This window comes from Vigna radiata, chromosome 8, assembly GCF_000741045.1.
Source record: "Vigna radiata var. radiata cultivar VC1973A chromosome 8, Vradiata_ver6, whole genome shotgun sequence".
NCBI lineage: Eukaryota > Viridiplantae > Streptophyta > Magnoliopsida > Fabales > Fabaceae > Vigna > Vigna radiata.
Genome location: NC_028358.1, coordinates 5,387,948 through 5,415,402, shown reverse-complemented (window position 1 = coordinate 5,415,402; position 27,455 = coordinate 5,387,948). Strand labels below are relative to the sequence as shown.

General features: G+C 35.3%; 2 protein-coding genes across 10 annotated transcripts; both read left to right on the top strand.

The window, feature by feature from the left end:
- LOC106772000 (transcriptional corepressor LEUNIG_HOMOLOG) lies at nt 1-24,385 on the top strand. Of its 9 annotated transcripts, none has more exons than XM_014658097.2 (18): nt 1-384; nt 550-610; nt 746-843; nt 1,060-1,169; nt 1,295-1,575; nt 1,660-1,735; nt 1,824-1,935; nt 2,838-2,887; nt 2,977-3,249; nt 9,039-9,113; nt 9,252-9,479; nt 17,131-17,272; nt 17,354-17,463; nt 18,728-18,877; nt 20,283-20,438; nt 20,525-20,641; nt 20,747-20,944; nt 23,881-24,385. In XM_014658097.2, exons 1-18 carry the CDS (start codon nt 369-371, stop codon nt 24,022-24,024), a joined length of 2,397 nt encoding a protein of 798 aa, XP_014513583.1. In that variant the 5' UTR covers nt 1-368; the 3' UTR covers nt 24,025-24,385. The 9 variants fall into 9 exon arrangements, with proteins under 9 accessions (XP_014513583.1, XP_014513582.1, XP_022640425.1 ...); XM_014658096.2 differs by having other exon boundaries at nt 17,125-17,272; XM_022784704.1 differs by having other exon boundaries at nt 2-384; nt 553-610; nt 1,821-1,935; nt 17,125-17,272.
- Nucleotides 24,386-26,003: 1,618 nt separating this feature from the next.
- LOC106770127 (F-box protein At2g32560-like) lies at nt 26,004-26,447 on the top strand. The gene has a single exon (XM_022784760.1). It carries the CDS (start codon nt 26,004-26,006, stop codon nt 26,445-26,447), a length of 444 nt encoding a protein of 147 aa, XP_022640481.1.
- Nucleotides 26,448-27,455: the final 1,008 nt, after the last annotated feature.

Below are 27,455 nucleotides of genomic sequence, written 5' to 3'. Positions count from 1 at the left end.
TCCAGTACGGAAGCTTACTACACCCGAAGCTCTCCTCAGCTTCGTTTTGTTAACGAGCCTCAGCTTCGGAACTTCGTTCATTCAAACTCTTTCATCTTTCACCATAACTCACAGTTGAAAAGCTTGGTCGGAACCAGTTCATAGTTGAAATTCGACTAGGCCTGACTGTCACTGCGTTACGAACCCTAATTCCCATTCTCTTCTCTTCTTTTCGGTTTCGATCTTTCTCTCCGCGATTCGGTGACAGCAATTGCGGAATTCACGTGATTTCTATGACTGGCTCCGTTTCCTTCAATCGGACTCGACTGTTCACGGTTCGCGGTTTCCGAAACTGAGCGCAATTCTTCGTCGGTGGTGATCATTGGTGCATGCAGTCTCGGATTGGTAATGTACGAGTTTGATCCATCTATTTTGTTGCGTTTTGAGGTCGGTTTCTCGCGATTTACGTGCATTCTGCTATTCTTTGAGTTTTTGTGATTCAGTTAATTTTGTTTTCCTTGCTTTGAGACTGTGTTGAAATTGTTTTGTTTGATTTCTTGTAAAATTTAGCAGTTAATTTTGCTTCTGAACGGGGAATCATGGCGCAGAGTAATTGGGAAGCAGATAAGATGTGAGTAGAATAGTTTATGTTTGATAGAGGCACTGGAGTTCATTGATCCGTGTAACTGCTTGCATTTAATTACTATTGTTCTTTACTTTGTGTTCTTACTACTTATATCGTGGTTCTTTCCGTCTATGCTTCTAGGCTTGATGTTTATATTTATGATTATTTGGTGAAGAAGAAGTTGCATAACACTGCTAAAGCATTCATGACAGAAGGGAAGGTTTCTCCCGATCCTGTTGGTAAGAGCTAATTGATGTGGTAATTTAATGCTTTTAATTACTTTTATTCTTTGTTTAGTTGTTTTTATTAAATACTTAGTTGCCCCAACCTCTACTTGTGAGTTTTTGGATACCCTGATTCCTACAGTTGTGTACAGTGCTCGTTACATCTCCTGGGTGGATGTTTTTGGGGTACTTGTACAGCAATTGATTATATCTAACACTTTGCAATTGCAGCAATTGATGCTCCTGGTGGTTTTCTTTTTGAGTGGTGGTCTGTTTTTTGGGATATTTTTATTGCACGAACAAATGAGAAACATTCAGAGACTGCTGCAGCATATTTGGAGGTACCTCCTTTTCTTCCTTTAGTTCTGAAGATAAAATCATTCATTAGGTTCACCTAATTGATGTTTTATTGATAATATTCATAATTTTTAAGAGTAATTGCCTTTCCTTTATTGATGACTTGCAGGCACAACAGAATAAAGTGAAAGAGCAACAGCAACTGCAAATTCAGCATATGCAATTAATTCGTCAAGCTCAACTTCAAAGAAGGGATTCTAATCATCCTCCCCTTGGAGGCCCTGTAAATGCTATCACTACAGAAGGAGTGCTTGGGCAATCTACTGCAAGTGCTTTGGCTGCAAAAATGTATGAGGAGCGGATGAAGCACTCTAACCCCATGGATACAGAGACATCCCAACCACTTTTAGACGCTAGAATGGCCCTCTTGAAATCAACAAATCATCCTGGGTAATATTATTGGTAACTTTTATTTAACTTGAAATGTAATTGTCTTGTACATAGTTACTAATTTTGTTCCTTTTCCCCTAACAGTCAGATGGTTCAAGGAAATTCAGGAAGTGTGACGGCAGCTTTGCAGCAAATCCAGGCTCGAACACAGCAAACCCCTGTTTGTGCTTCTACTGCTCAGTCTTCATCTGAATTCTTTTACTTCTCTATAAAATTACAACGCTGATTTCCATTTTCTTCCTCAGCAGGATATCAAAGGTGAAGTCAACATGGGTGCCATGCAGAGATCCATGCCTATGGACCCTTCATCAATTTATGGGCAGGGAGGAATGCAGTCAAAGCCTGGCATTGCAAACACAGGTGTAAAATCAGTACAAGAGAAAATCAATTTAAAGATGGAATGAAATTAAAAAAAAATTGAATTTCCACCATTTATAATGTAAAACAGGCAACTAAACTTGGTTACCGTTATTACTAAAGCCTCTAATTAACTTGAAGACTCTTGCAAGTTCGTGAGTCTAGGTAGAGAAAGTGAGATAACTCATTGTGAACCTCTGTTTGGATAAACACAGGTGAACTTGTTAAACTTATGTAAAATCACATAAACTCAAGTCAAGAAGAGAGTTATCAAGTTTGAAATGAAATGTAATTTTTGACCCTAAATGACCCAACAATAACTGTCTTTTAGTTGCTCATGCATGGCTTTTGTACTTAAGTAATTGTACCGTTTTACTATGGTTCAAATGATTTCAAGAAATTAATGCTTTTTTCAAAATCTTTTCACATTTTAGGAACTTATGTTTTTATGAATTTATCTGAATGGTCATTTATGTAGTTTGAATTATTTGGTACTGATGTACTATCACACCTTATTATTGTGATTTGCTACTATTCTCTACTGTGGAAGTTGAAAAGTTGAATTATTGTTGTGTTAAGAGTATTATGTTATATATATATGTGTTATTGCTAAGTTTTTTAATATTATTTTTTTCCGAGGTTAACTTGTAATCTTGCAAGTTTGTGATTGAGTCTATGGAAGCTTTACGAACTTACCCAAACTTTTATGCTTCTCAAAACCTTTTATGATACTTCAGTTTGTTATGCTTTCCACTATTTGGGGTTTCTTCGCTGGTTCAGTTGTCATAAAGGTTTTGAAGATCAGTTTCTTTATAATGTTTTATGAGGTTTACATAATTACTATACTTTTTCTTTGGCTAATCATATTACTTGGTTTCAACATTCTCTTTCTTCTCCCATTTCAGGATTAAATGCTGGAGTAGGTAGTCTCACATTGAAAGGATGGCCTTTAACTGTAAGTTCTGCTGAGAATTCAGTTTATTTTTTGTTTACACATCTAGCACTATTTCTGATCCAATTTAAATAAATTGTAATATGATCTAGGGCATTGATCAAATTCGTCCTGGTTTTGGAGCACCAGTTCAGAAGCCTCTCCTTCAGAGTGCAAATCAGTTTCAGCTTTTACCTCAACCACAACAGCAGCAGCTCCTTGCACAGGTACAGGCACAAGGAAACATTGGCAATTCACCTGTTTATGGAGATATGGATCCTCAAAGATTAAGGGGATTAAATAGGGGAAGTTTGAACGTGAAAGACGGTCAATCAATTGCAAATGATGGATCTATAGGCTCTCCAATGCAATCTACTTCTTCTAAGGTAAAGTCTATTTTACGTTCTTGATATCATGTTTCCTGAATGTGGTAAATCTAGAACAATTTCATCATTTAAATCAAAGAGTTTTCTTTATGCTAGTGTTGTATAGAGCATTGATGTGTTTATGGATGATCTGTAGGATGTGTTCATGTACACAGTTATTTGTGCAACTGATTAGATTATGTTACTTTTTAATGAAAATGTCTTTTCTGCTCACCCCAAAGAATGATACTTGTTAGTCTTTATGTTATAAGATGCCTGAACATGTTAGGAGACTTCCCAGAAATTAGGAATAAGTTAAGTATTCTTTTATTTATCCAAGAAAAAGTAGAAATAAATTACCTATCTTTTTATTTATCTTTATCAGGAAAAATAGGAATAATTTAGCTATCCTTGTATCTTTGTCTTTTCATTTTTTCTTATCTTTAGGAAAAGAGGTTAATTATAGGATGTTATGTGACAGACATTATCAATAGAGAGGGGAAGAGATGGCCAGTACAAAGTTGTTGAGACAGTTTTTGTGACCTTTTAATCATAGTAACAAAAAGTAAATAACTTTGAAGTAGGGACAGATTTGAGATTTACTGCCAAAATGTAGGACCCATGAACCATGGGTGTGTAATGAGAGAGGACTATGAAGGGAATTACCGGTGTGTACAATAAAAGCAATGAAGCTGGAGGTTTGGTGATCCTCATTCCACTTGAGGAAGTCAGGAAGGATAGCAAGCAGTGCTTGAGTAAAAGTAAGGGAATTGGGCTAAGAGGGAGCTGGATGGAGTATCCTATGCTACATTCATAGTTCAAGGGGGAGATGCTTAATGCATAACACCTGTCAACAATATGGGTGACTCTGAGACAGTGGTCAGACTTGAGGCGTGATTTTCTTAGTTTGAGGGACTTAACGCTTTCACCACTGATAGAAACCAACTGGTATAGAAATTATATTAAATTACTGTCATAAGATCTGGTCTATAGTTTACCATATTACATGTTAATATTGAAACCCTTATTTCTCAATCCCAAGAAGGGGTGAATTTGTTTGAAAACACTTTTTAAAGTTCTTAAAGATTTTCAGGTGTATAAGGTTATTTTCAAAGGATCTTTACACATCAAAGATTGAACAACATAACATGGAAGAATAAAGAAAGAAATCAACACAAAGATTTATAATGGTTCAACTCCTCAAGAATCTACATCTTGTCTTCTTCCAACAAACTTAGTTGAAAGGAAATCCACTAATAACAAGTGTTAAGATTACATAATACACAATCCTAAGGGTGAGGCTACACGCACTCACACTAGGAATCAAGAACACATTCCCAAGGATGAGGCTATACGTACTCACACTAGGAACCTTGCCTACACAACAAAGGTAATGATGATTCACAAAGAATCACAGAAAAACAAAACCTGTTACTAGGGATGGCAAAACAATCCGCGGGCATGGGTATCCGTGGGTAAAATCCACAATGGTTAGTTACTATCCACGGATATTTACTACCAGCGGGTAATGGGTAGTTGGTATTTTCATACCCACTTCTAAACGGGTCGGGTACGGGTAGTATACTACTCGACCCGCGGGTACCTGTTACCCGCAAAAAATAATAAAAAAATTAATTTAAATATTTTTTAATTAAATTTAATTAAAAATAAGATTAAATTATATTTTATTAGGTTAAATTTAATTAAAATTAAATTTTAATATATATTTAATTTAATTTATATTATATTATACATATTTTTTTTGTAATTTTATTTAAATTTTATTTTAAAATGTATAAAATATATCTTTTTTGCGGGTATTCGCGGGTACCCGCGGGTTTTAAAATACCCGCGGGTATTTTCTAAACGGGTATCCGGCGGGTAGCGGGTCGGGTTGTAGGTAGACACTATCCATGCCCGACCCGACCTGTTGCCATCCCTACCTGTTACACCCCTTGTGCAGATCTTACAAAGAATTCAGGATCTAGACACTTTCTTATCTTCCCTTTCACTCTTGAAAGGTTGAACCTTTGAATCTTCACAATTTATGTTGGCTTCTCCAAGAATGCTCCAAGAATTTTGTTAGGATATAGGAGGATAGGATAGATGGGGTTTAGGAGTTAAGGGTGGGGGGGTGTCGGTTGTAAGAGGGAGAGTGGGTCAGAGCTGCTATAAATATAGCTCTTGTAACTCTGTAGAGGGTATCGAGTGTTTTTGTGTAAAGTTAGGTCTTTAGCTTGTAGAGGGAGGTTATGCTCCAACCAAGGAGGTTATGCTCCCAACCCATTCTTTGTAAAGAGGATTCTTTTACTGTGAATAATATAGAAAACCCATTCTTCCATTACTGTTTCTATCTTTTGAGTGTGTTCTGGTTATGTTCCAAACCCAGGTACCTAACAAATGGGTCCGACTTGCCGTTTCGAAGTGGGGGTGAAGGATCAAGAAGTAATCAAGAAACTGCCGAATTCAAATTAGGGACAAAATGGAGGGTCAGATAGAAGCGGTGGATGGAATGAAGGTTGAGACAGCGGTGTTACGCCAAGATTCGGCGACAATTAGGAAAGACTTGCAAGAAGTCATGCGAAGCTTAGGAGGAAGGACTCGCGACCACGAAAGGCTATCGGACGGGAGCCAGGTGTCCGACAACAAGCATCAAAGGGCGAGGTGGGAAGAAGAAGGAGGAAAGGAAGGCGAACATACCGAGGGGCAAAAGAGCCGGCGGAAACGGGTGGAGTTACCCGTCTTTGAGGGGATCGATCCGTTGAACTGGATCAATCGCGTAGAGAAATTGTTTGAGTTACAAGAGGTACTGGAGGAGGAAAAGGTGCGCCTAGCCGACATCAGTATGGAGGGGAGCGCTGGCTACTGGTTTAGAGTCTGGAAGGAGAAAGCCAAGAATCGTTCATGGGATGGTTTGAAGGAAGCGCTGGTGATAAGGTTTGGAACCATTGTGGAGCATTTGGCGGCATTGAAAGAGACGAGGACGGTGGAAGAGTATGTACAAGACTTCAAGAGACTTGCAGGTCGGACGAGAGTGTGCCGGACGAGCAGCTGTTCGGATATTTTCTGGTGGGATTGCAAGAGGACGTCCGGAATCAAGTCCGACCGCATGACCCGCAGGAATTGATGGTGGCGATGCGGATCACAAGGGATGTTGAGGAGTTCTAGGGAGGCGCAAAGGTAGGGAATGAGAACGGAATAAAAGACTAGTTGTCTTGGGGACGATCGAGTTGTGAGGTGACACTATGCAAGGCCGATGGCTATAACCCAGGCCAATCGAGAATTGTTGAGCAGTCCGAGGCCAATCACCACGGTAACAGGGTCCAACCCAACGGTATCAATAGGAGAAGCCGAGCGGTAACAGGGTCCAATCACCCAGGCCAATCGGGAGCCACTGAGAAGGTGGGGTCAATATGGAACACCCTGAATCTGCCTTACTTAGAATGCCTAAAACGGAGAGAGGAAAGAAGAAAGGAAAGAAGGGAGGAACTTCTTCCGGACATTTAAGAAAGCAACACAATCCTCAGATAAAGGAGAAAATTCAATACAAACCCAACCTTCAAAGAACCTGGAAGACAAGACAGAACATGGGTTCAAGTCCTGGCAGCAAGAGTATGTACAAGGCTTCAAGAGACGGGGACGGTGGAAGAGTATGTACAAGACATCAAGAGACTTGCGGGTCGAACGAAGAGTGTGCCGGACGAGGAGCTGTTCGGATATTTTCTGGTGGGATTGCAAGAGGACATCTGGAATTAAGTCCGACCGCATGACCCGCAGGAATTGATGGTGGCGATGCGGATCGCAAGGGATGTTGAGGAGTTCCAGGGAGGCGCAAAGGTAAGGAACGAGAATGGGATAGAAAACTAGTTGTCTTGGGGACGATCGAGCTGTGAGGTGACACGATCCGAGGCCGATTGCTATAACCCAGGCCAATCGAGAATTTCCGAGTGGTCCGAGGCCAATCACCACGATAACAGGGTCCAACCCAAGGTATCAACAGGAGAAGCTGAGCGGTAATAGGGGTCAATCACCCAGGCCAATCGGGAGCCACTTTGAAGGTGGGTCAATATGGAACACCCTGAATCTGCCTTACTCAAAATGCCTAAAACGGAGAGAGGAAAGAAGAAAGGAAAGAAGAGAGGAACTTCTTCCGGACATCAAGAAAGCAACACAATCCTCAGATAAAGGAGAAAATTCAATACAAACCCAACCTTCAAAGAACCTGGAAGACAAGACAGAACAGGGGTTCAAGTCCTGGCAGAAAAAATCCAAGTAATTTTCTTAGAAAGATCTTGCTGCAACTTTCCAAGGGTTGTTAACGCGAGCCGAACGGTTGAAGGGTATGAGAGCCGAACCGTTGAAGACAGGGGGAAGGAGCCGAATGATATAAAGGTAAGGGGGAGTGCACCGAATGGTCGAAGAAGTTATTTTACAGGAAAGAATAAGAAGCTCCTCACCTTCAAGGAAATAATGTAGACACGAAAATGGTCCCATAAATTTTGTCTCTCATTTCGACCACCATCCAAGCCTCCTGACTTGAATTGGAGGGCATAGCCGGTGGGTTCCCTTCATATGATAACAAGATGATGAAGAGGAGCCATGAGATCAAGCTTCTTGTTTCCAACCTTGAGGACAAGGTTGTTCTGTAGCGGGTGTAATGTAGGATATAGGAGGATAGGATAGATGGGGTTTAGGAGTTAAGGGTGTGGGGGTGTCAGTTGTAAGAGGGGAGCGGGTCAGAGATGCTATAAATAGAGCTCTTGTAACTCTGTAGAGGGTATCGAGTGTTTTTGTGTAAAGTCAGGTCTTTAGCATGTAGAGGGAGGTTATGCTTCCAACCCATTCTTTGTAAAGAGGATTCTTTTACTGTGAATAATACAAAAAACCCATTCTTCCATTACTATTTGTATCTTCTGAGTGTGTTCTGGTTAGGTTCCAAACCTAGGTACCTAACAAATTCTCACAAAGTGTTCTTGTTTCACAATAGTTTTAAGAATGTTTCACGTGCTTACAAAAGGAATTATATATGTATATATAGCAAAGATGCAAAACTAATGCATTTAATCAATTAGGTTAATTCCTTAATTGATTAGGCCAAATTCTCTGTTTTAATCGATTATGTTAATTCCTTAATCGATTAAAATAGATAACACATACCATGTGTGCCTCTGACTGAGAATGCATTCAGGTAGCTTATATAAAAGCAGATGCAGTCCTATTTCTGAACTGAACTGCTGTGACCATGTATGAAATTGGAAAATGTGGAATGTTATTCACAATTTAGAAGATAGATAAAGAGTTAAATATCTACCGAAAGCTTCTTAGAAGAAAGAGAAACTAGATTCATATTATCCCAAGGTTTATGGGACATCCTATCAAAATAAAATAATACAATTAAATGAGCCTAATTCTAGGGCGTATACTTTGTTACTGAATATTTCCTAATATGAATAACTAGAACTAGTTTTGTGAAGTTGTCAATTATTCATTTTTTCTGAAAATTAAATAAATATTCCTTGTAGTCATGTAATGTGGCATGGCACAGATTTGATTGAAACAATTAGTTGCACTTACTACTGGAGTGACAAATTGTAGAACAAGTCAGAGTTTCTGTCTTCTTGATATACTCTAGCCATGAGAAAGTTTAAAGAATTTTCTATTAAAGGTACCCATAAATATTTTAGCTTGTTACTCTGCCTAAATAGAAAATTTTGTTTATAGAAGTTTGATACAAGAATTAAATTGGTTTTATAATAGAAATTTCATTTCTTCTCTGTGTTAATATGATTATTTTGTCATTTTTGATGCAGATCAACTTGCCACAGATCCAACAATCCACCTCCCAGCAACAACAGGATCCTTTGCATCCACAACAATTGATTCAGGTTTTACTTTTATGCTTAAAATGATATCAGTATTAGATACTTTTGCTTTTTTGTTTGACCAAAGTTATACGAGTTAGCAGTTTCTATTCAAATGCTTTTTCCCTTGCTTGCGATAATCAATTGCCGACCATTTTGTAGAATAACCGGAAAAGGAAGGGACCTACATCTTCAGGACCTGCAAACAGTACTGGAACAGGAAATACACTTGGCCCTTCTAATTCTCAACCATCAACTCCATCGACTCATACTCCTGGTGATGGAGTTGCAATGACGGGTAACTTGCAGAATGTTGCTGGCGTATCCAAAGGCTTGATGATGTATGGTACTGATGGACCGGGTGGTCTTGCATCTTCCACAAATCAACTGGTAAATCAAATTGATAATTTTATACTTGAGGAGCATGAATCTACTTCACTTGTTGCTTCCAAATTAAACATTTGTTGTAAAAAACTGTAGTATTATTTTAATTTTAATGATTAAGTACCCTTATGAGACTGTTATAATTATAGAAATACGGAGCTAATCCTATATAATCAGGAATGTCTAGATTTTATATGTATTATTAGGAATTTTTTATTTACTCCCATATCATATATTTGTTATCATAGAATTCTCTATTTATTGTATTGATTCTTCTTTCCTAATATAAATAAAGGTACTTGTGCTGTCTCGTAAACATATGGTTTCGACTTAATGTTTTTCTCTTCCATAAAGTTTAACATGTTATGATAGGTTTCTTTGATCAAGAAATCTATCTATCACTCAAAACAGTACACACTCACTCACCAGATTACTGGAAATAGAACTATATTATTATTAAAACCAAAGAATACAAAAATAGGAGAGCACTCTCTCCTTCAAGGGTTTCTCTTTCACAAAGAACTAAAGCTCAATCTACAAAATTATCCAAAAACTGTCAGACACAAGATCTCCCTATCTTCTTTTAAAGCTCCCCAACCAACTAACCAACTAACACTAATTCCTAATCTGTTTACTTCTATCCTGCTCCCCTCTTATCCTATCACATTATATCCTATCATGTTATCTAGAGCCTTTTTCAAAATCATGTTGACTTGATAGACCTAATGTATTTGAAGGATTTCTTTTCATGAACCTCTCAGATTGTGTTTTCTATGTTTTGGTGCCATCTTTGGCGAGTTTTCCGACAACCACCTTTTTCTTTGGCAAGTTTTCCTTTGTTGTTTTCCAGAAAAAAAAAAAATCTTTCAACATCACATCAACCTCTAGAACAGATTCTCCCATATTTTCAAACCATATAGTTAGTATTGAGAAGATGGATGGTTTAACTATTCTACTTAGGCTTCCAAAATCCGGTTAACTATATTGTTTTTTTTTTGTTGTTTTCCAGAAAAAAAAAATTCTTTCAACACCACATCAACCTCTAGAACAGATTCTTTCATATTTTCTAACAATATTCCAGAAAAAAAAGTTCTTTCAACACCACATCAACCTCTGAACAGATTCTCCCATATTTTCTAACCATATTGTTAGTATTGAGAAGATGGATGGGCTTAATTATAGGCTTCCAAAATCCGGTTAACCATATTTATTTTCTCCGTTGTTTTCCAGAAAAAAATTCTTTCAATACCACATCAACCTCTAGAACAGATTCTCCCATATTTTCTAACCATATTCTTAGTATTGAGAATATGGATGGGTTTAACTATTCTATTTATTCTTCCAAAATCGGGTTATGGTTAAGTGGTGTGCCACCGCTGCTGAATCTGTTCCTACAAAAAAGCAAGAACAATGGATAAAACCATTTTCCATAGGGCTATTAAATCCACTTATTCATGTCTCACTCAAACCATTTTCCATAACCATGAGACATGTGCATCAGTTTGGAGTGAGGTTTGTGTCCTTTATTCCAATGGCACACAATATCACTGTGGTGACTGCCAATATCTTAGAACACTCTTTGCCCCATGACAATTGAGGGTCTGGTGTTCTTGTTTTGGTTGACATCATGCTGCCTGACGTGATTTTGTTGAGCCCCTTTTACGAAGGATCTTGAGAACCACAAGACATTATTTATGACCATGGGCTTGTATAGCTTGCCACAAGAGTACGCTACTAACCATGATCAAACTCTGAAACAAAGGAATTGCTTCTTGAAGTTAAGAAATGAAGGAAACTGTCAAATGCAGGAGGAAACTTAGTCAATGGTGAATAGAAAAGAGAAGAGGAGGACATCGACAATAATGGATCTAATAGGGACAAGGAAGAACAACAATGCCCTTGGATAAAATTGGTAGAGTTGTCGATGTTTGACAGGAGTGATCTACTATGATGGATAGCGAGAGTGGAAATTTTTTTGAAGTATGGAACATCAAAAGGTTGGGAAAGTTATGAATAACCTTAATTGGCATGGAAGGAAACACTGACCATTGGTTCAGATTCTGGCGACAAAATTCCAAGAACCCTTCTTGGGAAGATCTTGCAACAACACTGTTATGGAGATTTGGAGCTAGTGGGCAAAGCATATTTTCTAAGACATTAGCTGCAATTAGATGGATTGGGAGTGTAGAAGATTTCATCCAAGAATTGAAATCCTGGTATCTCAATGAAATTGAACATTGAAAGATCAAGTGGTTGGGTATTTTTTTGCAGGGTTACATCAGAATATACAAAATCAGGTTCATCCATATGACCCAGAAGACCTGATTTGAGCCATGGAAATTGTACAAGACATGGAGGAGGCTATGAAGGATACACAACACATCAGTGGACCTTCGTATTGTGAACATAATTTAGGATTCTGATGTTAAGGTGGAAGAGAAACTGTTTCTCTAATGAACCCTCAAGGAAGGACGCTCAATGCACACTTGTCCAATGGGTCTTGTCAAACAAGGCAAGAGGGTGAAAAAACATTCTTCGGATCATCAGTGGCCAACCCTGGCTCAGACTAGGCAGGTACAAGGATTAGGGAAACCAGGAATCTTTCATTTCCTGAACACATCAAGAGAAGGGAATCTTTGTTATCGGTGTGTTGGAGCTTTTTGTCCAATCATCAGTGTCATCCAGAAAAGAGTTTTGGGGTTTGATCTTTTGGCTGAAAATGAACTAATTAATGAGACAGGGTAGATAGTGCAATTAGTGGCAGTAGAAGAAGATTTTCTTGAAAGAAAAGAGGCTGAAAACTGAGAGTTAGACTGTCAATGGTTGGGGTTATCAACTTGTGCAGTTAGGGGTATGACTCAACTGCAAACAATGATATCACAAGAACATTAGGGTGTAAGGCAGTGGCACCAGTCACAGCATCTTATCAATAGGTTTGGTATACAATCTGGTGTTGAAAATTGATCCAACAAATTCTTATAATAAGGTGAGATTGGGAGATGGGTAGGAAAAGCAAACTCAAAGCCAATGCAAGTGACCTGAATGTGAGGATGGGTGATTAAATTTTTTCAGGGGAGTTTTTCTGTTTGAATTAGGGGGAGTAGATGTCCTTTTTGGCATGACCTGGGTGCCTTTAGGGGGCGTCAAGGTCAATTGGACCCCTACCATAACTTTTTCTCATCAAGATCAAAAGGTTGATGCCGATAAAAATAGAAACATACTTTGGATAGTTGAACACAAGCCACTAAAAATTTAGAAAAGCAACAAGGAAAAACACCTGCAATTATGGTTTCTGCAGCTGAGGACAGGCCACTTCAACAAATCTTAAATGAGTATGCGGTGTTATTTGTAGAACTTTGGTTTGGCTCTCATTGTAGCAGTTCACTACTGCATTCATTTTAAAGCAAGGATAAATCCTGTACCCTCATTTTCATAAAAATGAGATTGAGAAGCAAGTAGCAGAAACATTGACAAGTGGCATCATCTGTCCTAGTAACAACGCATACTCAAGCCTTATGCTCTTAGTCAAGAGAAAGAATGGAAGTTGTAAAGTCTGTACTGATTACAGAACCCTAAATAAAACAACTTTTTCAAATAAGGTCCTAAATATTTTTGTACTCAAGAAGAGGATATCACCAAATCAGGATGTATGAGCTAGATGTACACTAAACAACTTTTAGAACACATCAAGAGCATTATAACTGTTTGGTTGTGCCTTTTGTTTAATCAATCCCCAACTACTTTTTATTGTGCAATGCAATCAGTTTTAGAGCAATTTCTTAGTCAATGTGATTTTTAATGATATTTGATAGACAAAATTATACTAGGTATTTGGGTCATGTTATTTCATAACAAGGAGTTTCCATGGATCCTGAAAAGACTCAAACTATATTGTAGTGGTCTATTCATAAGAGCAGTAGAGCCTTGACAGGATTTTTTTGGTCTAACAAATATCATTGACATTTTATATGGAATTATGGCAAGATAGCGATACCTTTGACAACTTCATAAAAAAAAAAATTTGAGTGCACTCAAGACAGCCTAGATGCCTTTAGACAGTTGCATATAGTTATTGTTAAGAAGTAGGCTTTAAGCCTAACTCAACTCTACAAAACTGGCTTTTAAGGTGAGGTTTGCACTTACTTGTATACTATTAATTGACCTTATCTCTAGTTGATGTAGGACTTTCAACACTCCTCACACCGAGGTATATAAATCTCATGCGTGGGACTAGACATTAATGGGTGGTCTAATAGCTGGTGGAATGATATGCCCACTAAACACAAATCGTGCTAGGATAAACTCTAACCCATGACTTTAATATACCATGTTAAAAAGTGGACTTTAAGCCTAACTCAACCTAACAAAACTGGCTTTTAAAGTGAGGTTTGTACCCACTTATGTATTATAAATTGGCCTTATCTTTAGTCGATATAGGACTTCCAGTCGTTATTACTACAATTTTGGGGATGCTCTATTTTTCTAAGCTTTTCCCAGTGAATGCAACACTTCTGGGAAAGGGTTGGTGGTTGTCTTATTCCAAGACAAAAGACCCATAGCTCTTTTCAGCAAAGCATTGGCAAAAACCTCTCTCCCAAAGTCTATATATGAAAAAGAACTTTATGGCTCTGGTCCTAGCCATTCAGTATTGGTGATACGATCCTGTCTGGGAAAGAGTACGATTTTTTCTGAATTTGAATCTTCAAAAGACATGACAAAAATAAATCAAAGAAGAATGAATGCGGAATAAAACAGGGATAAGGACGCCACAATCTAGAAGATTGGTAAGTCAAGTGAAGATTCGCCATGCAGATGTTAATCTTTGAGCTTTCTTCCAAAAAGAGTGACATGTTTTAAAGGCTTTAAGAGATATCAAAAGTCGGGTTCCACAGATTGCCACAATAGGGCACACAACTGGAAATCGTCTTGTTTCCATTGTTCAACTTTTTCAGAAGGTACTTGGCTTCCATCCTGCTCAAGGTGGTCATAATGTCCTTGACCGAGGAACCACATTTCCACGGCAGCAGACCAAGACAAATAATTTTTCCCATTTAGCTTTTCGAAAGTAATTGAGGGACTTCTAGAGAAAGAAAGAACACTTCCAGAGGCCATTCTTGATAAAAAAGAAGGAACTGTGAGAGAGGAGGAACCAGAAAACCCTAGAGGGTTTCTTAGGGTTTTCTTCAAGGGGAGCTTCTGGACTTCACTGAAGCAAGGTTTTGAGGGGTAGAACAGAAAGAGGAGGCCCAAGTGACAGCTATGGAGGTGTTGCGGTGACTTTTCGGGGGGCAGAGGGCGGCGCGTGAACAATACGAGCCTGTTCGCCGCGCACAAAGAAGTTGCGCATGGCGAAGCGTGGAGGAGAATCAGACTCCAACACCGGTGGGGTTGGTCATCGCGTGAAGAGGCGAACCAGATCCAGTGGTCGTCGGACGGAACAATGACGGCGGATGACGGCGGACAGATGTAAGATGGCAGAGAACCAAGTTGAAGAGCTTCAAACTACAGTTGACAACTGCAGATAGTGACAAGACAACTGCAGACAACGACAAATGGTACCGGACAGATGCGAACAACAATGATAATGCTGGTGGACAACCTAGGACAGAAACCAGAGCAGGTTCCTGCTCTGATACCAACTTGAGATTTAAAATTGATAAAAATATATTCTTGAGGGCTCATATGATCCATCTCATTATCTTTTATTTATAATGAAAACACAAGAGTACATGGAACACCAAGAGTCTGCACTAGACTTCTAGGTATAGAACTAGGTACAACTCATTAATGATTTAGTAGACTAGCCTAAAAGATAATACCTATCAGTAATTATTCTAACAAAATCTATTGACGAGGAGGTTAATCTTGACCCTTTTTCGTCAAAAGTCTAGGAGGATTTAACCAAGGGTCCAAACCAGTACCCCCATTATACTTTGCAACATGAGCGGGTATATTACAAAGGAGGACTAGTGTTGGCAGCATCATAATAGTGGATTCCTGAGTTACTATGAGTATCATTCTTTGCTTAATGGAGGACATTCAAGAATCTAGCTCACTTATTCAATAGGACCTTAGAAACTTATCTACACTGCTTTGGTTTTGATGAGCCAAAAGTTTGGGTATAAATTATCCCTTGCACAGAATAATGATACAATACCAGTTTTCAAAGTGCTATTAACTGTATTCCTGTTGTGGTGGTTTATGGTCATCCTCCCCCTTCAACAACTAGGTTTACACTTGAGACAACCGAAATTTCATTTACATAGAGCACAAACTCAAACGACAATTCATGCTAATGTTAATTGCAAACCTTCCAAGTTCAAACTAGGTGATTTGGTGTATCTAAAAATTCAGCCACATAGACAAAACTCTATCAAGATTCTTCCAAAATTTTCAGCACATTTCTATGGACCATATTTGGTTCTTAAGCAAATCGATGAGGTGGCTTTCAAATTACAATTTTGCAACAAGCTTGAATTCATCCTGTGTTCAACGTATCTCAACTTAGGAAGGTAATAGGGCATCATTTTTGTGGAAGCTGCACTACCAATATAATTGCAAGGACCTACAATTGTGTTCATTCCAGCTTAAATTCAAGGTAGTTGGACGATCACTCAATTGATGTACCAGTTGAGGAATCCATGTGGGATAATTCAACTTCTACTCAAAATTGATTTCCTAATTTTGACATTGAGGACAAGGTTGTTTATGATGACGGTCATTGTAGTCAAAATCAAGATTTAACTCATAAAACGAGAAGATCATAAAATTTTACGTAGTATTTCTGATTCAAATTCCAGGTATGATCGTGGCACAACAAATTCGTTAGGATTGTGGAACAAAATCGTAAAATTTTCTGGATTGCCGTTTTTTCTAAATTACTCATTGCATAACCTGCTCACCTTCTTGGGTGAGTGGATTCAATTAAAAGATAATGCAATTAAAAATTCACCTTATTACGTGTCTTGTTAACCACTACACCACCAACTAAAAATTAATGTAATTAAAATTTACCTTTATTTTTCAGCTGCACCACCTATTCACTCTCTTTGTGAATGCAGTTTCGATTAAAACAAAATACAAACCTAATTAAAAATTAAAGTTGTTACCTTCCTTGCTAAATGAATTTCAATTAAAATAAAACTCAATTAAGATACACACACACACACTTTTTAATAAAGTAAAATCTATGATATGTATTTCAATTTTACGATTTTGTAAGTCTTTCATGATCCTAACCATAATCTCGATTTTAACTATCTTGACGAGGGTGGTATTGTTAGGCCGGAGATAAGATTACAAGTAATAGATGTCTTAAAAGAAAAACTTAGAATGTAGCTGTAAGGTAGTTTTTACAACTAAGAGTTAGTTGAAAGGAGTCCATTAGGAAGCTAGGAGGGAAAAGTGGGCAGTTTTTTTAGATTTAAGATTCTTGTAACTGGAATAATCTAGTGAAAAGTGTTTCTTTTTAACCATTTTGTAAAATTGCTGAAATAAGGAAGTTTGGATTTTCTTTTCGTAGTTCTCTGAAAATAATATTGTTTCCTAAAAGTATCATTAGAATATTTTGTTTACGTAACGCAAATCATCAGCAGAATCTTTTAAGTTACAGATAATAGTTCTTGAATCTTAATAATTTATATCCTTCTAGTTGCAGGATGACATGGAACATTTTGGGGATGTTGGCTCCTTAGAGGATAATGTGGAATCATTTCTCTCACAGGATGATGGTGATGGAAGGGACTTGTTTGGCACATTGAAACGGAACCCTTCTGAGCATGCTACAGATGCTTCGAAAGGTGATCTCATGTTCTTATGCGTGTATAAATTTTTACCATTCACGCTGACCAGGTTGCTGTCTATATTGCTTCCCGTTTCAGGCTTTTCCTTCAGTGAAGTTAGTTCTATCCGCAAAAGCAACAGCAAAGTTGTTTGCTGTCATTTCTCTTCAGATGGGAAAATATTGGCTAGTGCTGGACATGACAAAAAGGTAGAACATATTTGGTTTTTTAACTTAACAGGTTTAAAGAAATAGCAGAGTTTCAAAATAGTTAAAAGACACTAGCATCACGAATTATATTTCTGCTAGTGAAATGTAAACTTGAATATATTTTTTTTTCTGTAGTTTAAAACTTAACAAGATTAATTACCTATTTTAAATTTTTTGATGCATTTCAATATTAATGAATCAGCTGCAGTTGATGATTTCGTATTGACGTGATAACTGCCCGTACCTTTTAGGCATTCATACATTTCATGCGAAATCTTATAAAATGGACATATATGCCTTGTGATTTTAACAGGCATGGTGTCCCTTCCTATAGGGAGAAAACGCAACTTTTACTCTTCTCATCAGCATATAACACTTGGGACAAGAACAAATATTAATTAGTTTACCCAATACCACCCTCCAATTAAGTTGAAAAGCTAAAGATTAAAAGCTTAGGTATTTGTTTGTCTTTTCCTGTGTTTGCTGCATATACTCAATGTTAAGAGTAAGTTCTGAAAGCATAAGTTAATGGAGGAATGTTCGTGAATGATTTATGTCCGTTGCACCCCCTAATGCAATTAATATGTCCTGCTGTAATTAAACAATTACTTAGAAAATAGGGTGGGGCCAAACTATCAACCATTTAGTCATAGGGCCTTTTTTATTATATTAAGACTGATTGGTGGTTGTTTTATACTTAACATTGACCATCGATTAATTGACTTTTTGAGTTGCAAAAATTAGTCTGTCTCAAAAATACCCAGAAAAACATTTTGAATTTTTTTATTCGCACTATTTCTAGACAATGAAAATTCATACCCCTTTATGAGATGCTATATTCAATAAAAAAAGATAGCTTCATGCAGGCATTTTGTGGTCTTCATATTCTGTGGGATCTCCAGGTTTAGTCCAAAATGAGAAAGATTTTGAGAAAGAAAAAAATGAAGAGAAATAGTATACCCAATTGATTTGATGAACTTATCATCCTTTCGGTTGGATTAATACTTTATTCAAATAAAGAATCTGGCCTTTGAGCAGATGAATAAAATGGTTGTTTGTCCTTGCAAATTGTAAATTTGTTTTATAAGATTGTTATGGAAATATTTCTAGCAGGTCTAGTATGTTTGCTTGTACTTGCAAATGTATAAAATTTTGATTTTGATATTAGTTCTCCAATTTTTTTTTTCTATTTTTGGTCCTTGTTAATTTAAAGTCCTAGTAGTACGTTGTAAATTATACTTATCATTCTATTTCTTGTTATTAGGTTGTTCTGTGGAACATGGAGACACTGCAAACAGAGAGTACACCAGAGGAACACAATCTTATTATTACTGATGTTCGCTTCAGACCGAATTCAACTCAGCTGGCAACATCTTCATTTGATACAACTGTTCGGTTGTGGGATGCTGCTGATGTAAGTTATTCTCTTCTTATTGCAGACCTTTCCTTTTCTTTCCTTGATATGAAAATTAGATCTGCTTTCTGTTAAACGAAATGACCTGTGTCAATGGAGACTAGACTGTAGTTTGATTACTTTGGAAAAATGAAAGAATTCATTTACTCCATCAAAAAGTGCAATTCTTGAATGTTTACTTTTCTTGATTGCTTTCTTGAATGATTATATCTTCATGATCACGTACCAAATTTCAGATCAATTAAGCATTCATAGACTTCTAATCTTGCAACTTAATTTACTTGTATACTTCAAAGAGTAAAGTATCCATTAAAATGAAGTTAGTTTATAATTTATCAACAAGTTTTTACATTACTTAAAATATTGTACACTTTATCCACTTCAATCTCTTAATCTAAGAACTGAGCTTATCAGATTCAATTTACAAAAAAATGTCCTTCAGTGGTATTTATCAGTACTCTTGGAATAAGTAGATTCTTTTCCTTTTGATAGTTATAAATTTATATTCTATTTACTGTGTAATTTTTTCCATTGAGTCTATGTCGTGCTTTAGGTTTTCAACTTAGTTCTTAAATCTCTTCCTCTCTCTCAATGGTCACGGACACCTTATATCATTTTATGTCTTGGAAAGTGTTGTTTATCTTCAGGTTTCAGAGTCAACAACTAAAAGAGATTGTATGAAAGCCTTGATTTTAACTTTTCTCTATGTTGGCCTGGCTCCAAACCTCCAACAGATTCAAGCAAAATATAATTCATTAGTCCTTGTCTCCAATATTATGGACCCTGATGGTACATATCAGTAGTTAACATAATAACATATCTTGCACATTGATAAATAGGTAGTTGATTGTATGGTGACCACTAAAATTGCTTTAGTTAGGTCATTGATTGATTCTAATTATACTATAAATAACTAAGACATACATGTTTGCTAGTCAAGACATGCAACTTTCAGTAAACCTCTTTTTCTTGACCAATGATTTTTGAACTTTAAAAATGTGGTATAATCGAGAACCCATGGTATTTTTGTGAAAGTTATATTTTGGAAGTTAGAACTCTTCTCTGAATTTTATGCTGATGGTTTGTTTCTACGGTTGCTGGCTTTTCAAAAGATTGTAGTTTGAACCGTAGTTAAAAAAAAGAATTAACTACGTTAAATCTGGTTTGATTATTGTTATTGTTGTATGTTCAGGTGTCCTTCTTTAGAAGTTTTTCTTTTACCCTGTGTATAAAACTTGTTTTGAAATGTGTTGCTCTGAATTAAATATATTGTTTTGGAGCTTTTAAGCTGTACATGAAAATTGGGTGCTAAATCTTATATAGCTCTTGCACTGCGAAAAGAAGTAGCTTTTTCAATTATTGGTTTCGTTGTAAGTGGACTTACCATTGACTGTTACTTTTGCAGCCAACCTTTTCTTTACAGGCATATAGTGGCCATACTTCACACGTGGTGTCCCTTGATTTTCACCCAAAGAAAAATGATCTTTTCTGTTCCTGTGATGATAACAATGAGATCCGTTTCTGGAATATTAACCAATATTCTTGCAGCCGAGTTTTTAAGGTCAGTTACAAAATTTACTTTTAGTTATCTAGATATATGAATTATGCTTTTCCTCAATTCTAAACAATATTAAATTAATCAAGCAGGGAGGATCTACCCAGGTGAGGTTTCAGCCAAGGGTTGGTCAACTTCTGGCTGCAGCAAGTGGGAGTCTAGTGTCTCTCTTTGATGTTGAGACTGATAGGCAGATGCACATGTTTCAGGTGTTAACATGGACACAACTTCAAAATCTAAGAAAATAATAAAATTCCTGTCCTATTGTTTTGTGATAAATATATTGTAATAATTATATTTTAATGCATTTCTAGGGACACTCTGCAGACGTACATTGTGTCTGTTGGGATACAAATGGAGATTACTTGGCATCTGTGAGTCAAGAATCTGTCAAAGTGTGGTCACTTGCATCTGGGGAGTGCATTCATGAACTTAATTCCAGTGGAAACATGTATCATTCTTGTGTCTTTCACCCAAGCTACTCAACTCTCTTGGTTATTGGAGGATACCAGGTATGTATGTGCCTATGAAGCTTTGTTATTTGCTATTCATTTTCACTTCTTTTATTGTTTATTTGGTTTATATGTGTGAAGTAATTATGAAAAACTTTCTTCCTCCATTCATTTCTTCTCATAATCAAACTGTTAAAAGTGATTACTTACTGAGCCGAGAAAAAACATAGAAGATGACGATTTATAGTTAATCTTAGAGTAATCCTTCCATTTATATTTGGGTGTGCGTGTCTTTTGTTCACAACAAACTTTGTTTACTATGTGGGATATGAGCATACATTTTACTTTTTGGGTTATCAAGCTGTAAGAACTAAATTCATGGGCGTTTAACTTTGTTCAGTTTGTAAGAAACGAGGAATGTGTGATAGAGACTATACCATCACACTTTAGTTGGAGATATAAGAAATACAGGCTAAACTATTCTAAGGCTGATAATAAAAGGTCAATTATTTTATACCGGTCCTTAACATCAATCCCAACCACTTTACATCCATTTTATTGGGCTGATTTTAATTTCTAAAAGTCCCGTTTTTAATTTTGGTTAAATATAAACTCCATTTAATACTTTCAACTAGAAAAACATTCACGCATTATTTGCATTGTTGGCAGTAGAGTTGTTGCCCATCTGTTTTTCAACCTTCACTATTAGTTATACTTTTTTGGCATTGAGTATGTGTTTAAGTGATATTTTTCTTATGTCACTGTTTTGCACTGCATTTAAATTATTTTTTCTAGTGGATTTCTGTGCTTACATTTTTTTTATTAAATATTAAGTCTGATTTAAATAATTTAATAATTTACTTAAATTTCCTTTAAATAATAGAAATATATTAAATAATTTTATAAAATATATTTAATTGGAGGATCCTTATTATTCAATAAATAAAAAAACTTAATACTCTTGGAGTTATCCTTCCTTATATATAATTCTTTACAATAACCTTTGCATGCTTTGACAGTATAGAATGAGTTTAAGTTTTTTTTAGGTTATCAAGATGTGAGAATTAAATTAAAGGCAATTAAGTTTTGTTAAGTTTCGTGGTAGAAAACAGGAATATGTGACAGAGATTGAACCATGCCACCCACCAAAGAAAATTGTTGTTGGAAATAAAAATAAAGGATGGTTAAGCTATTCTGATGTTGATAAAACAATCCAATTATCTCATGAGTCCATACTCAGTCCAAACTACTTTAAATCCATTTAGTTTCACCGTTTTTCATGCCTAGTTCCATTTTTAAATTTTATCTAAACAAAGTCCATTAATTTAGTATACTCCAAGTAGAAAAACATTCGCACACTATTTGCTTTTTTCCCTTTGTTGTACATATGTTTTCCTTTCTTAATCATTTGCTTTTAGTTTTTAATCATTCCATGGTTTGTGCCCTCCACCTATGATTCATATTATCTGGACCCTTTGCTTGAAAAATCGGTTAGGCTGTGATACCATTTTGGTGCTAAGCCCCTTACTCTTAGGATAAACAGAAATACCACGTCTTTGAGCCAATCACGAGTCTCCATGGCATATAATGTCTCATCGTGGGTATTCCTATTTGTCAAATCATAAATAACTTGATAAAAAATAGATCATTTTCATAAGCGTTTTTTGATACTCAAGATTTTCAATAGAGGCAAGTGTAGATCATACTAGCATCTAAGGAGGGGACTAATAATATGAATCATATAAAGTAGGTGTTCAGAGAGATCTTTGGAAGAAAACATCTTTACATAGAACTCTTGATTGGGGGATTTTACAAACACACTTATCACACCTTTTCTTACAGGAGTATTATGTTCTTGTCAGAAATTGTATTACACATTACTTAACAATGTATTACAGGAGCATTTTGTTACTTGAGATGAATTGGACGATGATTCAATTAAAAAATTGTTGATTTCCATTATGTCATTAATTAATTGGAGTTTATATGTTTCTTGACTCTGGTAATAGTCAACGCTGAGAAATTCTTGTGAGTGACCATGGCTATTTGGTTATGTTGAGGTAGTATTTCTGATAATGATCCCACATAAGTATTATTTAGACAGGGATCATTACACCGTTGAGAAGATAAAATCTATGGCTCATTCTATGAAAATGTTTGTCTAAGTCTTTCATCCTGATTGAAAAAAATTTCATCTTAAAGAAATATTGCCGGATTTCCATGTCATTGATGACTCTGTCTCCAATGAATTCTTCATGCAAAGCTGAGAATTGCCACATTAGTATTTGATTCATGGAATTGGTTTTGTTGGATAGCACCTAAATCATGACAGCATTCTTAGGGTGCTAGTCATTCGACCGCAAATTCAATCACTTTGTATGAATTAGAGTGTTTCATCAATCTGATGTCTAACCTGATCTCGAGGTCAGTCTTCTCCACCTGCTAGGAGGGATATCACCTAGGGTGATGGACTTGTAGTTTCTACTATGGCAGAGGAAATGACTTCATCATCAGGACAGTCATATATTGCCTTAGTTTTGGTCTCTAATCCCGTTGTAGTGGCCACCAAGATATTAAGTAAATCAGAATAACTAGGGTCTCTCCCTTCTGAGTTTTCAAATGATGAGTATATTTGTGTGGTTCCACTATAGGAAGAGTTTTCATCTTGTAAATCTTTATCAAGAATACGATGAGGTTTTTTAAGGCAAAGTGGGTATATGGGTCCTGGGAATCATGACGAACATTCTTAATAGTGGAGTTAAGGTTTCGAGATAATTTGAGCATCTTCAAGAACATATAAATAATATATTAAAAATAAAATAAGCTAATGTTGTAATAGTTAAATAAAAGGTATAATTCTTAATTATTTTTTGACTTGTTTATTAAATTGAATTTTATGTTTAAAATATTTAATGATTTAATTTATTTTTATCGTCTAGTGTGTTATGGAAATTAGTAAATTATATGTTCTGATTTTATTCACCGATACATTGCAGTCATTGGAGCTATGGAACATGGTTGAGAATAGATGTATGACAATTCCAGCTCATGAGTGTGTGATATCTGCATTAGCACAATCACCCGTCACAGGGATGGTTGCTTCTGCAAGCCATGACAAATCTGTAAAGATTTGGAAATAAATTTTACTATCTTATGCTTCAGACAAACAGGGCTCTACAAATTACAATGATACCAGAAGCCTCCACTTACTCCCACCAGTCCCAACTTCTCTCTTGTTGTATCTATTGTGACAAGGGGCTCAGTAGCACATTTTCTATGCTCATTGGTAGTTTCCTAAAAATATTTCAATTAAAAGTCTTGCTTTATAGTCAGTTATTGTGCAATGAGGGTTTTGTTATTATTATAATTATTATTAGCCCCTTTTCGTTTTAAATATCCAAAATGTATGTTGTCCAAGTTCATTGTCTGTCTACTGATTACCAAATTACATTAATGAATCAGTGATGGATATATAATTGATGATATTAATCTGTTGGAGAAGTCCTATGTATAATATTATCATGCCCTTGCTTCTTGCGTCCCACAATTTATCTATTGTTTAAATAATGGGAGATGAGTAGCATTTATTTTTGTTTATACTCAAACGCACTTTTGCGATGGACATTTCAAAAACTTATAAATTGCATTTGGGACAGTTTTAAACTTTTTTGTGAAAATGTTCCTTACTGATAGATTTTTTAAGTTTATTAAAACTGTCTCTAATTCATGAAAATATTTCAGAATTACTTTCTTCATTCCTCTGTTGTAAGCAAAAAAGAAAATGAGACTCTTTCTTCCTGCACCTTCATAAGGTACCGCCAATATCAAAAGTTTTATAAGTTGTTATTGAAACTATCAAATGTTTTTGTTGCCTAGAGTGAATAAAAATATAACATGTTAAAACCAATCCAATTTGTTTTCTACCAAATTTGATACAATGGCTCAATATCATTTTAAGTATCTACGACTGAAGTAACAATTTATTCTTCTAACATTTGATTAAGAAAATTAGTATATAAGTTTGAATTAATTCATCTAATTCATCACTTGTTTAAATACATGTCATAACCTATTAATACTTCTCTTGTTTCAAGGGTAAACAAGTCAAGCAATCTATATTACTTATCTTAAAATATGTTATTAGTATTTAATATGTTATAATTTGTTATAACATATTAAACCTTTTTATTAGTATTTAATATGTTATAATTTGTTAACCGTGTCCTCTAGTGGATATGATTCCTCACTGTATCATAAAGATTCGAATTGTATTAAACTTCTTGACTAAATATGTTTGGTCCCATAACATGAAAAAGCTAAATTAATAGAAAGATACAATTTATTATAACATAAAAAGTTATATTGAATAATTATATTTCTAAAAAAGTTCTCCTAGTTTATTTTAATAAAATTTTAAATTTGGTTCTAACTCATACACATGTTGAATCAACTTAGCTCAACCTCTTGAACGTTGACATTGATATTACAAGGCATCATTCTCTGACTTATTCGAGATATCTTTCTTGAGTGTAAAAAAAATTCTAAGAATCTTTTCATTGTTTGATATATATATATAGATAACATAACATAACATTTTTTTTATTCTTAATTGTCTTGTCTTGTAGCAATCTTCTTTAATATATAAACCTTTCAGTTCCACGATATACCATTCTATAAACATTCATTTTCCTAAATAGATAAAAATGCCAGCCATTTCAAAAGGGTTAACCAAACCGGCACGCCATACAATTATTTAAAGTAAATTACTTTTCACACTCGTGATTTGTTCTTAATTAAGTTTTTCAAAATTCTATCTAAATATTCTAATTTTGTTTTAAAAATCACATCATCACTCTATGGATATTATATATATATATATATATATATATATATATATATATATATATATATATATATATATATATACTTATACTCCTTTGAATTTTGAAGAGACTATATGCTTGTATTTATAATAATATCTTTGCCTATAAAAAAAAAAACCCAATTTTTTTGGTTGATATAATAATCAAAGTAGGTCGTCCTTGTTAATAAAGGGTGAATTTTTTCACCTTGTATTAATGTGATAGAAAATATTATTAGCCTAATTATAATCTTAAACATGGAGATGAATAGTGAAGAAGATCCTCCTCCCATCTCCCTCTTGGATTTGCCTGAATCCACCTTGGATTTCATTCTCAAATGCCTATCTCCAAAAGATCTTTTGACAATGTCAAAGGTATGTGTTTTGTTGAAGAGAAAATGCCAAAGTGATAGATTTTGGGAAAATCACATAAAAGAGAAATGGGGAAGAGTGATTTCTGATGCTGTTTACAAGGAATGGAAATGGCACATAGAAATTGCCAAAGATGGACTTTTGATGAAGAATAATCAAACTGGTTCAATGGGTTCTTTTATTGGTGATTGGCCTAACGTATGTCTTTGTTCATACTTACAAGATTGCAAGTTCCTCACTGCTCAAAAATCAAACAACTCCATGATGTCTTTGTATTTTTCTCTTCAAACTGGTACCTTTTGGTTTCCTGCTCAGGTCTACAAGGTATAAAACCAGCTCTAAATAATATTGTAATATTTCTTTTTAAAGTTAAATATGTATTTTTTGTTCACTTATTATTTTTAAATTAATTTTTTATATTTTATCTTTCTATATTTTATAAGTAAAATGTTTTTTCAATAAACGAGACAGGTAAAATATTTATCATATGACAAAAAATAAATAAATTATTTTACATAACTTCATGATGTGTCTGTATTTCTATATTGAAATGGTAGGTTTTGGTTTCCTGTGCTCAGGTTTACAGAGTAAAAACTAATTACTAGATTTTATGTTTCAGGTCTAAATTTTCTAATTTTTTTCTTATATTATATATATAAAATCAATATTATGTATTTGTAGGGAATGATGATTCACAATGCCCTGGTCAACTATGACTCACGATCTAATACTTTTGAAGCAAGGTATGTGCAAAATGGAGAGTTGTTTGAAATATGGAAAATTTTCTGTTTTAATAAACTGAAAAAAGTATATATTATTATAGTTTGTTTATTTAAGTGGATATGATTTTATGTTATGTTAGGTTTCAAAATGAAAGTTGGAGACTTATAGGGACGAAGATTGAATGGGATATGGTGAGAGCTCCCTCAGTTCATACTTCTCCATATCTTCTGCATGTCTCTCACTCTTTACAAAACTTGAAACCAGAGGATCATATTGAGATTCAATGGAGACCAAATGAAGAATCTCCTTATGGTATATCATTCTAAATTTAACTTTCTTTCTTTGTTATATTATTGTAATTGGAAATATTTGAAATTGAATGGCTTGTGAAATGTTTCCAGATTGGTTTTACGGTGTTATTGGGCACTTGGACTCATGTAATGAAGATTGTTGTCAGTGTGATTATAATGGTAAGAAAATTGTTCATTATTGAATGTTAAAAATATTTTGATTTTGTCAGTTGAAAATCTCATATCGATTAAAATAAGATCAATTTATGATATATATATATAAATGAATGTAAATTTTTTGGGTTAAATATGTTTTTCGTCTTCC

Bases quoted from the DNA above. Each gene is read 5' to 3' on its own strand.
- LOC106770127 (XM_022784760.1), top strand. From the start codon at position 26,004: ATGGAGATGAATAGTGAAGAAGATCCTCCTCCCATCTCCCTCTTGGAT.
- LOC106772000 (XM_022784703.1), top strand. The intron at 1,576-1,659 runs GTAATATTATTG...TTCCCCTAACAG, and splicing joins AAATCAACAAATCATCCTGG to TCAGATGGTTCAAGGAAATT. The intron at 9,480-17,124 runs GTAAATCAAATT...ATATCCTTCTAG, and splicing joins CATCTTCCACAAATCAACTG to TTGCAGGATGACATGGAACA.